The sequence below is a fragment of the Xenopus laevis genome, chromosome 2L (assembly GCF_017654675.1).
Source record: "Xenopus laevis strain J_2021 chromosome 2L, Xenopus_laevis_v10.1, whole genome shotgun sequence".
In the NCBI taxonomy this organism is placed as follows: domain Eukaryota; kingdom Metazoa; phylum Chordata; class Amphibia; order Anura; family Pipidae; genus Xenopus; species Xenopus laevis.
Window position 1 is genome coordinate 49214288 of NC_054373.1, and position 13097 is coordinate 49227384.

General features: G+C 36.9%; 1 protein-coding gene across 3 annotated transcripts; it reads right to left on the reverse strand.

The window, feature by feature from the left end:
• Positions 1 to 2335: 2335 nt before the first annotated feature.
• On the reverse strand, positions 2336 to 9649 carry LOC108707689 (protein kinase C delta type). Of its 3 annotated transcripts, none has more exons than XM_041581852.1 (8): positions 9568 to 9649; positions 8900 to 8991; positions 7048 to 7110; positions 6364 to 6502; positions 5875 to 6060; positions 4756 to 4884; positions 3600 to 3933; positions 2336 to 2557 (listed from the first exon to the last, which is right to left on the reverse strand). In XM_041581852.1, exons 1-7 carry the CDS (start codon positions 9619 to 9621, stop codon positions 3820 to 3822), a joined length of 777 nt encoding a protein of 258 aa, XP_041437786.1. In that variant the 5' UTR covers positions 9622 to 9649; the 3' UTR covers positions 2336 to 2557; positions 3600 to 3819. The 3 variants fall into 3 exon arrangements, with proteins under 3 accessions (XP_041437786.1, XP_041437785.1, XP_041437787.1); XM_041581851.1 differs by having other exon boundaries at positions 2337 to 2561; XM_041581853.1 differs by lacking the exon at positions 7048 to 7110 and having other exon boundaries at positions 2338 to 2561.
• Between the last annotated feature and the right edge of the window lie 3448 nt (positions 9650 to 13097).

Sequence of the window (13097 nt, forward strand, 5' to 3'; positions counted from 1 at the left end):
CAGCAGCCAGGCACATTCACACGAGTTATTAGGGGTTGCAGCATCCATACAGGCCACATGCAGAGTGCAGGGCTCACAGGACAGTGCCTGAGGGGCACCCAACTAATGTACAAACACTATTTAGTAGTTTTTGGATATCTACGTTAAAATATAAGGACCATATCCTTATATATTCATATCATATCACCAGGTCATGTTAAAATTTGGGGGCAATGCCAAAAACTCCAGTTAGTAGGGCTGCACTGGTATAGTTGCAAAGCAGCACATGAATTTCAGCAGATTTCACCCCAGAATATTTTAGTTAAGGGAAACACCCAAAACCACATGTACCAATTTTATTTTGACTTTCATAGAACTGCCTGGCATTGCTAGTGAAGAAGGTTCTACCTGAAAACCATTATTATTATTATGTGCCCCCATAGCTGAGAGACTAAATTGGCCATATATTAGAATAATGCATAAAGGCGCTACAATCCTGTTTTATACTGTAGCATGACCATGTTTTAGTTCTGTGCAACTGCAGCTCCAAACAGCCCTCTAGTGTCATGGAAGACAACCTGCAACTACCAACACATCTTGATTTTACCAGAGAAGTTTTTATATGAGCACCAATGTTTTCCTTTCTTAACTGCAATTCTTATGTTAATTCTTTTGTTAATTCACTTGTTTCTCCATGAAGGCACCTTGACATTTAAACCTAGATGTTTATGATTTTCTATTATAGCTGGAACTGCAAATTATACCCTCTCATTTGGTTGAATTGGCACATGGTTACCCATGTGAGCAGTAACGCCACGTCAAGGCTTCAACTCTTGTTACTGTCCATTCACACATCTATTGCAGCAAACGGCTCACCCTATCACTTGCTGCAATAGTTCCCTATTGGGCTGGGCAGCAGCTGATATAAGCCGCCATGGGAGAGGTGTAAGGAACAAATGTTCCCCATTGGGATTTTTGCACTAATAAACACACACACACATTGATTCACACACTATTATCTCTTTTTCTATAGCTAATAGGTAGCTGGGATTTAATCCTCTCCACTTTGGATATAATATGTTCTCTAGGTAAATTACATTAACAAATCAAAGGACACTGTTATACAGTAATGAGGGTGAGCGTGTCCGTCAAATTAAATTGATCTTACTTCTTTGATGATCCAGAGGAAGGCAAAAAACCCCATTTGTAGCCATAGCAAATTTGCTTCAGATGGGGGAAAAATTCCTTCCTGACTCCAAAACGGCAATCGGACCAGTCCCTGGATCAACATTGTACAAAGGCTATTCCAGTAACCGTTTATTATCTAAAAGGCCTGGAAGAGAGATTATTTTAGTTCTACTTTGTTACTACCTATAGGGCTCTGAGTTGGCTGTAAAAGGAGGAGGTTGAGACTAGGCAGCATTTTTGAGGCCATACAGCTTTCCTAGTCTGTTAATATAATTTGGTCCTAAGCCATAAACTTCCCTAAACCATTCACCAACACATTCATAGCACTTATGGGCTTATTTTTAAAAAAGGGCTTATATCTGCTGAATTACAACTTCCTATTGGGCATAACAAAGGAAAAATATAGCAACCTCCTCAAATATGTTATTTATGTTTTTAAAAGTGATTTAAAATCAATGTGCAGCCAACTACAAGGTCAGTTGTGCTCACCTTGTAAATTGGTGCAGTGGGGGACCCCTATTTACAGTCACACACCATTTCCATTCATACTTATTACAAATATCATACAGAATATATTCCTTACCCCAATTATAATGTATCCCATATATCCCACCCATACCCTAAATGTATACTTTATATGAACTCGTATGACTCTACATGTCACTATATATACACACACACACATCATAATATATATTCTCTATATAATCTCATCTAATTTTTTGTTTTTTTATATATAATATACTATATTAATTAAGAATAACTATTTCATACAGTATATATATCTATCTCTATACGATATATATACACACACACACACACACACACACACACACACCACAATGTATATTCAATTTTTTTTTGTTTTTTTTATAACATACTATATAAATTAAAAAAAACTTTTATATATCTACACATACATACACACAGCAATATATATGCTCTATATAATCTAATTTTTTGTTTTTTTTTCCATATATAAAATACTATATAAATTAAGAATAACTATTTCATATATATAAATATATATATATAAATATATATATATATATATATATATATATATATATATATATATATATATCTATATCTATACACACACACACACATCACAATATATATGTTCTCTGTATAATCTAATCTAATTTTTTTTTGTTTTTGTTTTTTTTCTTATATAACTCATTCTATACAAATTATGAAACACGATTTCCTACATATTGACAAATAAATGAAATCCAAATACATAAAAACTCAGTTTATACCTACCACGCTCCCTATAATCAGGGTTTTAACAATGAATATATCAAAGCAAGCAGATAAATGGAGATGAAATTCAGCTCAAATAGATGGTCAAGGAAGATGCAGGCCCTTATAGAGATGGGGTACTTACCTGCCTAAACAATAAAAAAAAATCAACAAAAGACAAAATGGTTACATAGAAAATTACAATACAGACCTACAATATAGACTAGAAGAAACTTTCTTATAAATAAAAATTTCTCATGAAATCCTATGGTTTTTAAATATTTAACAGTCTATATTAGACTTAAGGCATGGTGCTCTAAATTAAAGAATTTCCCTTATCAAGGAAAGCCCAGTTTCCAAGCATTACATATCACAGATACCATAACTGTACATATTTGCTGCATTATATACTGTATTATATAATTTTTACTAATGCATGATTTTTCTCTCTTTCATCTCATTTTTTGTCCTTATAGCATGTTACTATAAGGATAGTTTTGCGTTATTGATATTGAAGTTTATGGTTTAGAGAGGACATAATATCACAAGCCTGTGCAGTATGATTATAAGGATGCTGGAGAACTGTATATGTTTTATGTATATGTGTTTTACTAAGGTTATTACAGATTAAACACTTTGTGATTTGTTTTAATCTCTTACAGGAGTACCATTTATCTAAAATGGGATTGAATAGGTAGATTGCATGAGTAGAAACTATACAATCCCAAAAAACTCATTTAAGGGGAATACATAGCAGTCATCAGGCTTTGACATGCCTTTTACCATTTACTCTTTGGTTTTGACTTATTAAGCGTAATTCAATTATACCATAAATCATGCTATATATATTAATCAAAACATCTACAGTGGAACCTCAATTTTACATCCCCTGATTTTACGTTTTCCCTCATTTTACATTGTTGTTTTGTGGTCCCACCTATATATTATGCATAATACATTTTCCTGGATTTACACCATTTATTTCTGGTCAACTGAAAATGTAAAATGGGGGTTCTACTGTATCTGTAATCCCCAAATAGCCGAATATCAGTTTTTAAACATCTACGTTTCATTTGTAAAAATCGCCTACATTTGTTATCATTACTAGCTTTTTTATTGCTTCTTCTATATCTCATCCTATTTAATCATAGATATATATTTTTTTTCTTTAAATTACTTTCACTCACCACTTTGACTCAAGTTGCCTCCTGTTGTTTGTGGAAGCAACTGGTGGATACAGTGGGGTGCTGCTGTAGGTGGTTGGACACTTGCTGTAGACTGTTGCAGATTTATAATGCAGGCAGATCTGATGTTAACTGCTGCAGTTTGCCATAGATGGTATGTTGGCTTGGTCACTGGCTCATCTGGCCACCATGATGTTGGGTCACATGAGCACAGGAGAATGCATTACTCCTGCCAATGCCAGGTGGGGTCCACATAGGAAAGTTCTTCTACCCTCTCTCTCTTGAAGGCATCAGCGGACAATCCTGGTGAAATCACACTAAACTCACTTGCGAATGGCTACAGAGAGAAAGCAAAACACTGTTACATTATAATATTTACTGTCAATAATAAAGGTAGGAAATGTCCTAAAATATGGCACATTTGTGAGACTAAAATGTGTATTTCATTGTGGAGTGGAGTCATGATTTGTTTTAATTTCAAGATCTCAACTCATCAGCTGCCAGGTCCCAACCTGCCTAGTGACAATAAAGTAGAGAATTTCTGCAGCTGCACAGTATTTTGCATACTGCATGATGCTCTTCCATCTTATCCATTTAAAATAAAAGTCCTTATAAACATTCATTCAATCAAACTATTAATTACAGAGTAGCTATTCAAATATCTAAAGTAAAAACATTTTGGCCTATGTTGTATGGGGAAATAAACTGATGGTCACAAACGGCACATAAGTCTAAAAGGGGTCCCTTACAATCCCTTCCCTAATGTCACATATAGCCGGACAGAGGAAGATAAAAAAGTAGAACTACAATGGCTCAGTCTGTGCAAAAATCAACTGCATATCGATATTAAGTGCAAAGCCTTTTAATCTTTACAAATAAAATGTGAAATCAAATTTCCTCAGAAAGTGAACACTAGCCTAAAATGCACTAAAAGGAGCTAAAATGTGGATATTATGGAAGGATGTAAACCCCACATAAAACAGGTCATTGACTAGACTTAAAAGGGTTATGAAATCATCAACTGGGGGAGTTTCCAGATGATTTTTTGTAAAACTGGCACACCCTTTTCTTCTAAAGTCTGCTGACCCCTACTCATGCCGGATAAGTAAAAAGTAAATATGAAAGAAGTATTCTATTGCCCGGTCAGTCATGTACTTACCATTTTTGGCTGAAAAGGTGTCTTCACCTTTTTCTTTTCCAGATTTTCCCAATTGATTGAAGCAAAGAATGGGTGCTCCCTGATGTTGCCATTCACTCCTAAGCGTTGCTTCTTGTCCTTCTCCAGAAGCTAAAAAAAAGAACAATAAAAATATCTGAGATTTCATGTTCGGCTCCAATGACAGAGGCATATTCAAGTAAAGTACTGGAACTGGATGTGACTGTCTCAGTAATTCTAATTCACTTGGGGAAAAAGGGTGGTGACAGTGTTTACACTAGTGCTCCAGCATAAACTCATCATAACTAATTAACATTTAAAATGCCATTACCTATGTTTTTAACTGCAGAAAATGATGGGTTGTTATTGACTGAGCCAAGGCATTCTCGCTGAAGTTAGCAGCATTTTCCGAGGCATTTGTTTCAATTGTGTGTATTTGCACTGCCTTATTCTCCCTGTTAACCCAGTCAATGCCACGGATAGGGTGCAGGATTGGGCTAAAGGGCTTACATTGACAGATTTGTACCATGGTCAGATACTCAATTGTTTTTATCCAAACAATCATATTAGTAGGCAAGACAGAATATTAACAATAAGGGGGTTATTTACTAAACTCCAAATGCAGAAAATCCAAAGAATTTGTGTTATTTTAGTATAAAATCGTGATTTAAAAAAAAAACACGAATTTTTCGGAATTTATTAAAGTTCAGCATCTCAGACCTGCCGAGGTTGCATATAAGTCAATTGGAGAAGTCACATCGATTTTTTGATTGGGTTTTGTGCAATAACCCGAAGATTTCAGGTTTTTTGGGCAAAAAAAACACAAATTTTTTCCCTCAAACAAAATTTTCAGGAAAATGTATTTATAAATAAGATGAAAAAAACCTGTGCAGATTTGATCTGAGTTTTTTTCAAAAAATATTGAGATAAATTCAGACTTTGATAAATGGGCCTCCCCGTATGTCTTGGACACTGATCCAAATACAAGAGTGTAAGCAGATAAGCATCCCCTGTCAGTATAACAGGCACTAAAGAAATATACATTGTGGAACATAACAAAAGCTTTGTATTTATAAGTATTCTGTTATTCCATTTCCCATTATTTGAATTATTTATACTGACCTTTGACAGGAGGTCCTGCAGTTCCTGGCTCATGTGACTTGGATATTCAGGAGTCTTGATTGAGATAAACTCCTTCACAACACTGATTGATGGGCTAAATGGTTGTTTAGCTGTAGCCATTTCATAGATGGTCACACCTAATGACCACCAGTCAGCCCCTGCATTATACCATTCCAGTAATAAAACCTGCAGAAAGTAAACAAAAAACTAATTATTAAACAAGAATCTTTATGTATATACTCCTATAACATTTTCAGGCCTCATGAATGACAAAGACTTAAAATATATAGAAAGAGCTGCTCCAGACCCTCCCTCTGAGTCCCACCCTGTTGCTCCTCCAAATACTCCATGGGCCATGATCCTCTGCCACCAGCGTTCCCAAACCATATCCAAAAAAGTACACATGCACATCCTTTATGAGTACAATCCCTTGCTAAAATGTTGATACTACTGTGAATACAGTGTAAATGCATTAAAAAGATTTCATACCTCCGGGGCCCGGTAGCCAGGGGTTCCACCCAATCCGCAGATGAGCTTCTTGTCGAACAGTCCTTCAGCAGAAATGCCGAAGTCGCAGATTTTAATGTGTCCACCCCTATCCACCAAGATGTTATCAGGCTTCAGATCACTGCAAGAAATGCAATAGGAACAATTATGGGCACATTTACTTAGGGTCGAATATCGAGGGTTAATTAACCCTCGATATTCGACTTTCGAAGTTAAATCCTATTCGAAGTTGAAGGATTTACCGCTATTCGTTCGATCAAACGAATAATCGTTCGATCGAACGATTCAAAGGATTTTAATCGATCGCACGAAATTCCTTCGATCAAAAAAAGCTTAGAAAGCCTATGGGGACCTTCCCCATAGGCTAACATTGAGGTTCGGTAGGTTTTACTTGGCGAAGTAGGGGGTCGAAGTTTTTTTTTACAGAGACAGTACTTCGACTATCGAATGGTCGAATGATTTTTAGTTCGAAGTAGCCAATTCGATGGTCGAAGTAGCCGAAAAAAACGTTCGAAATTCAAAGTATTTTTTCTTCTATTCCTTCACTCGAGCTAAGTAAATGTGCTCCTATATGTAGGTGATACTTGAGAAAAAGTATACAGTGACTATAAATGTAAATCAGACATAACACAATATTCTAGAGAAGAGAACTGGGATTTTACTGACCAATGAACGACGCCGTTCGAGTGCAGAAACTGGAGGCCAATAATAATCTCTGCAGTGTAGAACCTATAAAACAAAATAGTTTTCACTGTTTGATACACATTTCATATGGTTTTGTAATTCTTTTTAAACATAATGTTAGTGATTAAGACATTTACATATAGTGTATATTAATAACACCTTTTTGGGACCAAAGGCTGGCTACATTAAAGTACAAGTAAAGGTAGTCACTGGTGTGTGGCCTTAATCACTAGCTTGGGTAGGTTATGGCAGGGAGTCATCCTCCTCCTATGGCAAGCATTAAGCACAAGGCTCTGCTACATCCCCTGATCTTTGCTCTGCATTATAAAATGCAAGGACCTGTGCCCAAGTTGCAAAGTGTGGGCTGAGTGTAAAAGTGCACAAAATGTGGTGTTTTCTGCCCACTTTTTACGATTATCTAAATTAGCCCTAATTTGTATCTAGAAGCAAAATTCACAAAGTTTACAGCTAAATCCAACTGGACTGTCAGTTTGCATAAGACTCTTTAAAGGGGTTGTTCACCTTCCAAAACTTTTTCAGTTCAGTTGTTTTCAGATTATTCCCCAGAAATAAAGACTTTTTTTCAATTACTTTCCATTATTTATTTTTTTATTGTTTTTCCCAAAATCGAAGTTTAAAGTTGAATGTTCGTGTTTGAGTCTGGCTGCTCAGTAATTCAGGTGCAGACTCTAAACTTTTACAATTTTGCAACATTTACTTGATACATTGACACATTTCTCAAGAGCTTCTCTGGAGTATCAGCAACTATTGTATGAATTCTAACAGCTGCCTTTAGGGTAAGGCCAGACGAGGAGATGCGGGGAGATTTTGTCGCCTGGCGACTTATCGCCACGTCTTTTGCGCGACTATCTCCCCGAACTGCCTCAGCGTTTTTTCCCCATAGGCTCGAATGAAAAGTCGCCTGCGCTAATGCACACGCGGCGATGCGTTTTCAATAGTCGCCCAAAGTTGCCTCAGTGAGGCAACTTTGGGCGACTATTGAAAACGCATCGCCGCGTGTGCATTAGCGCAGGCGATTTTGTGCTGTAGCCTATGGGGAAAAGATGCTGAGGCAGTTCGGGGAGATGGTCGCGCAAAAGACGTGGCGATAAGTCGCCAGGCGACAAAATCTCCCCGAATCTCCTCGTCTGGCCTTACCCTTAAAGGGGTTGTTCAGCTTCACAAAGATGCAGTTATTCTAGCAGATTAAGTTATTTTAAGAATATATGCAATGCATATGTATTAAAAAAATGTCTACCGTTATTTTAGATAAATCCAGAATTTCTCTCTATGGTAAATTGAATTATTCTTGACAAATCACAGTTCACTTTTTATTTAAAAATGAAACTCTTCTGCTGTTTGAATGTGCGTGTTTATATAAGCTGAGTTAGTGGAGGAACTAGCCAGGAGGATAATGTCTTACTTTTTATTTGTAAGACGGAGACTAAAGGAATTCTTCTGCTGTACATGCAAGGGAAGCACGTGCCAATTGTTTGGGTATTTTTGAAAGGGCGTATTTAGCTTTATGGATACATATTCAAACAGAAACCTTGTTAGTTCTGCTTTGGGGAACATTATTAGTTGAAATATGGGTAGTGATCAGTGAAGGTGAACCACCCCTTTTATGAAACCAAGAGATTCTACAGGGACAAAGATAAGAACAATATCAACTAAATGTATCAATTTAGAACAGTCTATAGGGTCGGCAACCCCCCTCCCAGAGCGGTTTTAGAAGGTGAAAAATTACACAACTAGATGTTTGAAGGCTAACAACCCCTTTAATACATAATGTACAATACAAATAATGTTCTTACGTAAGGATATTAAAACTTACTGGATTGTTTCAGTTGGTAGTCTTCCATTCTTTGAAATGATGTTGTTTAATGTTCCCCCGCAGGCATATTCCAGCACAAAGAAGACTTGCACCTGGTTATAGCGACACATTAAGAAGTGGTGAGACATAGGAACACATGACACAGCACGACTGAATAGATACTATTTTACTAGTGTTGCTGAGCTCTACTCTTCATACCATTTCTTTTCTCAAGTCAATTAAATTGACCATAAGAATATTTCATCTGTATATTGCAGGTGTCAATCTGGCTGCAAAGTGTCTTACTACCAGAGTGGTGATGAATGTGGGGGCCAGAAACAATATTAAGATAATGACACAGGATTCATCTTTGCTGGTGGAGAAAAAGCAGACATTGCCCTTTGTGTGTGTGTACAGTAACAGGTGTGAATGTAATCTACGTGTAACTATGCTTTTGAGATGGATTTTGGCCATGAAGAGCTGTGCATTTTCTTTTCAAAATTCACACCATGTGCAGTGGCACCCCCTCATTGTGGTTTTCACCCTACCCTGGACTTTATTAATGGCCCATTATATATCATAGCATATTTAAGACTTAAGTGAGCATTGAATGTGTTATGTGTATTATGCTGACCTAAGTAGGAGAGAATTCTAATGAAACATGTGGCAACACAAACATTATTCTCTACCTCTGATTGGAAGGCTGCATGTAAATGACATAGAAAGGGGCAACTTTTGGCCATCTTCAAGATCCGAGCTTCTCTACTGATCTTCCTGTAGTTGCTCTTGTCAATTTTCTTGGCAATCTTCTTAATTGCCACAAGCTTTTTCTTTGGGGCAAACGATGCTAACATCACCTAGGAATGGAGAGAAAAACACTAAATATTACAAGGTCCACTTCTAGCACAACGAATGACTTAAAGAGTACAGATATGGGACCTGTTATCCAGAATGCATAACCGGTCTTTCCGTTATTTGGATCTTTACACCTTACATCTATTTAAATAAAAATAAAACCAATATGTTGGCTTTGCCTCCAGTAAGGATCAATTATATCTAAGTTTGGTAAAAGGCACTATTTTATTATTAACGAGAAAGAGGAAATGATTTTTTAAAATATTGGATTATTTGGATAAAATGGAGTTTATGGGAAATGGCCTCTATGTAATTTGGACCTTTCTGGATAATAGGTTTCTGGACAAAGGATCCCATACCTGTAGTATCCAGAAGGGGCCATGTTTGTTGATTGTATTTGTTACAATTATTAATATTATCTTTACATTTATATTGATAAAATTGTCCTTACACAGTATGCATTTTGATTATATTAATCAGATGGTAAACTAGATCTCACCAAAGGTCTCCAGAGTGGCCATTCCCTATTCATTTGTATGGGATTTTGAAGGTCATACAGTATTTCATAAATGGTGGCAGCAAGAGTCCCCCTTTGATAAATATGATAATTATAATCCCATACAAGTGAAGAATGTTTGGAAGAATCTCTGTTAAACTGTGGCGAGTTTGTTTTCACCTTTTGATAAATATGCCCCTGTAATATACAACATTTTTGATTCTCCATCACGTTTTCTGGACGTTTTTATATCGCAATACACAAAGATAAATAATAGGAGGTCCCACTCACCTGGCCAAAGGTGCCCGTTCCAAGTTCTTTGTGGAATATATAGTTCTGGATTTCCAGGGGGGCTGGTCTTTTGACATCCAGGCAGGGTTTCTTACAACAACTTCCACCTTTTGGGATAAAACAAATTCAATCAATAGCTCAAATATATATTTTACAAAAACTCACTTTTATGCAAAAATATAAATATCTTCACATCCATTAATCTAAGCTATTCATCCAACACAAAGGCATTCCTAAGGGTAAGGCCACACTGGGCGTTTTGGGGAGATTTGGTCGCCTGGTGACTAATCGCCTCGTCTTTGCGGCGACCAATCTCCCCAAACGCCTTCCCTCACTCTGGGCCGGCTAAAACGAAAAAACGCCGGGGCTAATCACACACGGCGATTTGTTTTCCGAAGTCGCCGAAGTTTCCTCGTAAAGGGACCTGTTATCCAGAATGCTTGGGACCTGGGGTTTTCTGAATAATGGATCTTTCTATAATTTGGATCTTCATACCTTAAGTCTACTAGAAATTCATTTAAACATTAAATAAACCAAATAGGCTGGTTTTGCTTCCCAAACAAATGCCTCTAAAAAGGATTAATTATATCTTAGTTTGGATCAAGTACAAGGCACTGTTTTATTATTACAGGTATAGAGAAAAGGGAAATCATTTTTAAATTTGAATTATTTGGATAAAATAGTGTCTATGGGGGATAACCTTCTCGGAGCTTTCTGGATAATGGATCCCATACCTGTGACAAATATCTGTACCCCATTGCCTTCTAGGTAAATACATGAATGCCAAAATGTTTGTCAGAAAATTATTGCCTGCACTTCATGCCACAGAAAGCAATGTTGGAATTACCTTCTATGTCTTCGTTTTCAATTAAAATGATCATTTTGTCAGTACGTCTGCCACATTTTTATTCTGATCAAACTACTAAACTTAACTCTTGCAGGGGAAGCAAGAAGTCCAAGAGGCAGCCACTCTATGCTCACCAAAAACCCACCAGCCTTTATGTGCTGCCAGTGCAAATGTAAATCAGAAATACTTTTGAAAGGCGTATTTAATAAAGGATGAACTTTCACTTTAACCCATTGATAAATAAAAATCCAACAGAAATGGAGAGCGGTGGAATTTCACTCTAGAGGACTGTGGTGATCTGTAACTTCACTCTTTGATAAATATACCACCATGACTTGAACCCTTGCCCCCCCCCAATAGGGATCCCCCATAGATATTGGCATAACTACTAATCTTAAGCATTCCTAAAAAGTCTTTTTGATTACAAAAAAAAAAAATCTCTTGTGCAGATGTCTCTTTCAACTGGTCTACCATCTCCTGTCTGTAACAGGAACCAGTTTTACTGTTGGGTTTGTGCAGTGGGGGACATAGAGTATAATTAGGATTTTAGGCATATTCTCAATGTCTGTCTGAAGAATTTAAAAGGGTTTCCTGCAGTATTTTTCATGTTTCCTATTTCCACGTATACTCTCCATAATATTCTCCTAACAGCTTTACTATAAGACTCTTCAGAAAAACCCTTACAAAAAGTGGTTTAGGATATTTCATCACCCACAGTATAAGACTAGAGACTACACACCATCCACTGGTCATTTTCCATGTCATTTAACAAACCAGAGAAATGATTGCTTAAAAACGTTTTATGCAACTTGTTCCAAATTACAGATGCCCCCCAAAACACTATTTATATAACTTATGGATTCTATATTAACAAATAAATACTAGGTAAAAAACTAATGCAATAAAAATATATTTGCAGATTATCTCCCTTGCCTTCTAATGGATCTTCTGGGCTCCTTGGTCTCTTCCTCTCCTTCTCCTCACTCACTCTATGAACTGCTCTCTGAAGACTTTTTTTATCATCTTCTAATTTCATCTTCTTTTTATCTGTTTCTTCTTCACTTCGCTTCCTTTTCTTTCTTCCTTCATCGCAGATCTTCTCTTTCATATGGGTTTTTACAAACACGATTTTGATCTTCTTCTTCTCATTTGGATCCAGGCTCCTTCTTCTGCTCTCCTCCATATTGCAATCCTGCAATTTTGCACTTTTTCTCCCTTAATTCGCCTCTTTTCACAGCATTAGCTCTGGAACACTCTGTCACTCTGTCTCTCCTCCTCGCTCTCCAAAAAGACAGTTGGGCTGAACTATGTGAGAGACAGTTAAGTGGCAACGTTTTACCCAGGAGCATCATGTGACCACCAGCAATAAGACATGTTGGACATTAGGAAGGATAGGGCATTGACATGTCTCCACAGCCCCCACCTTACTTTCCCAGAACTAGAACAGCATTGTTGGATTCCCTGTAGAGATTTGTATCCAGAGACTCAGTGCAGTCTTTATATTCTGATTATTAATCAATCAGTCTTGCTGTATCGGCTTCTATGGCAGATATTATTTGATTTGTGCTGTTTTGATAATTTATGACGATCCCTAAGCTTAACGTCCCAACTGAAGCCCAGACCACACTGAGCATGTGCGAGTCTTGATATTGCAGAAATGTCCAACAAAGTTACAAGATGCGCCAACTTTGAAAGCATAAATCATTTGTCTTATTAGGCTGCTGGTGCAG

Bases quoted from the DNA above. Each gene is read 5' to 3' on its own strand.
- LOC108707689 (XM_041581852.1), bottom strand. From the start codon at position 9,621: ATGGCCAAAAGTTGCCCCTTTCTATGTCATTTACATGCAGCCTTCCAA. The intron at 4,885-5,874 runs GTCAGTATAAAT...TCTTTTTTTTAG, and splicing joins TGCAGGACCTCCTGTCAAAG to CTTCTGGAGAAGGACAAGAA. The intron at 3,934-4,755 runs GTAAGTACATGA...TTCTCTCTGTAG, and splicing joins CACCTTTTCAGCCAAAAATG to CCATTCGCAAGTGAGTTTAG.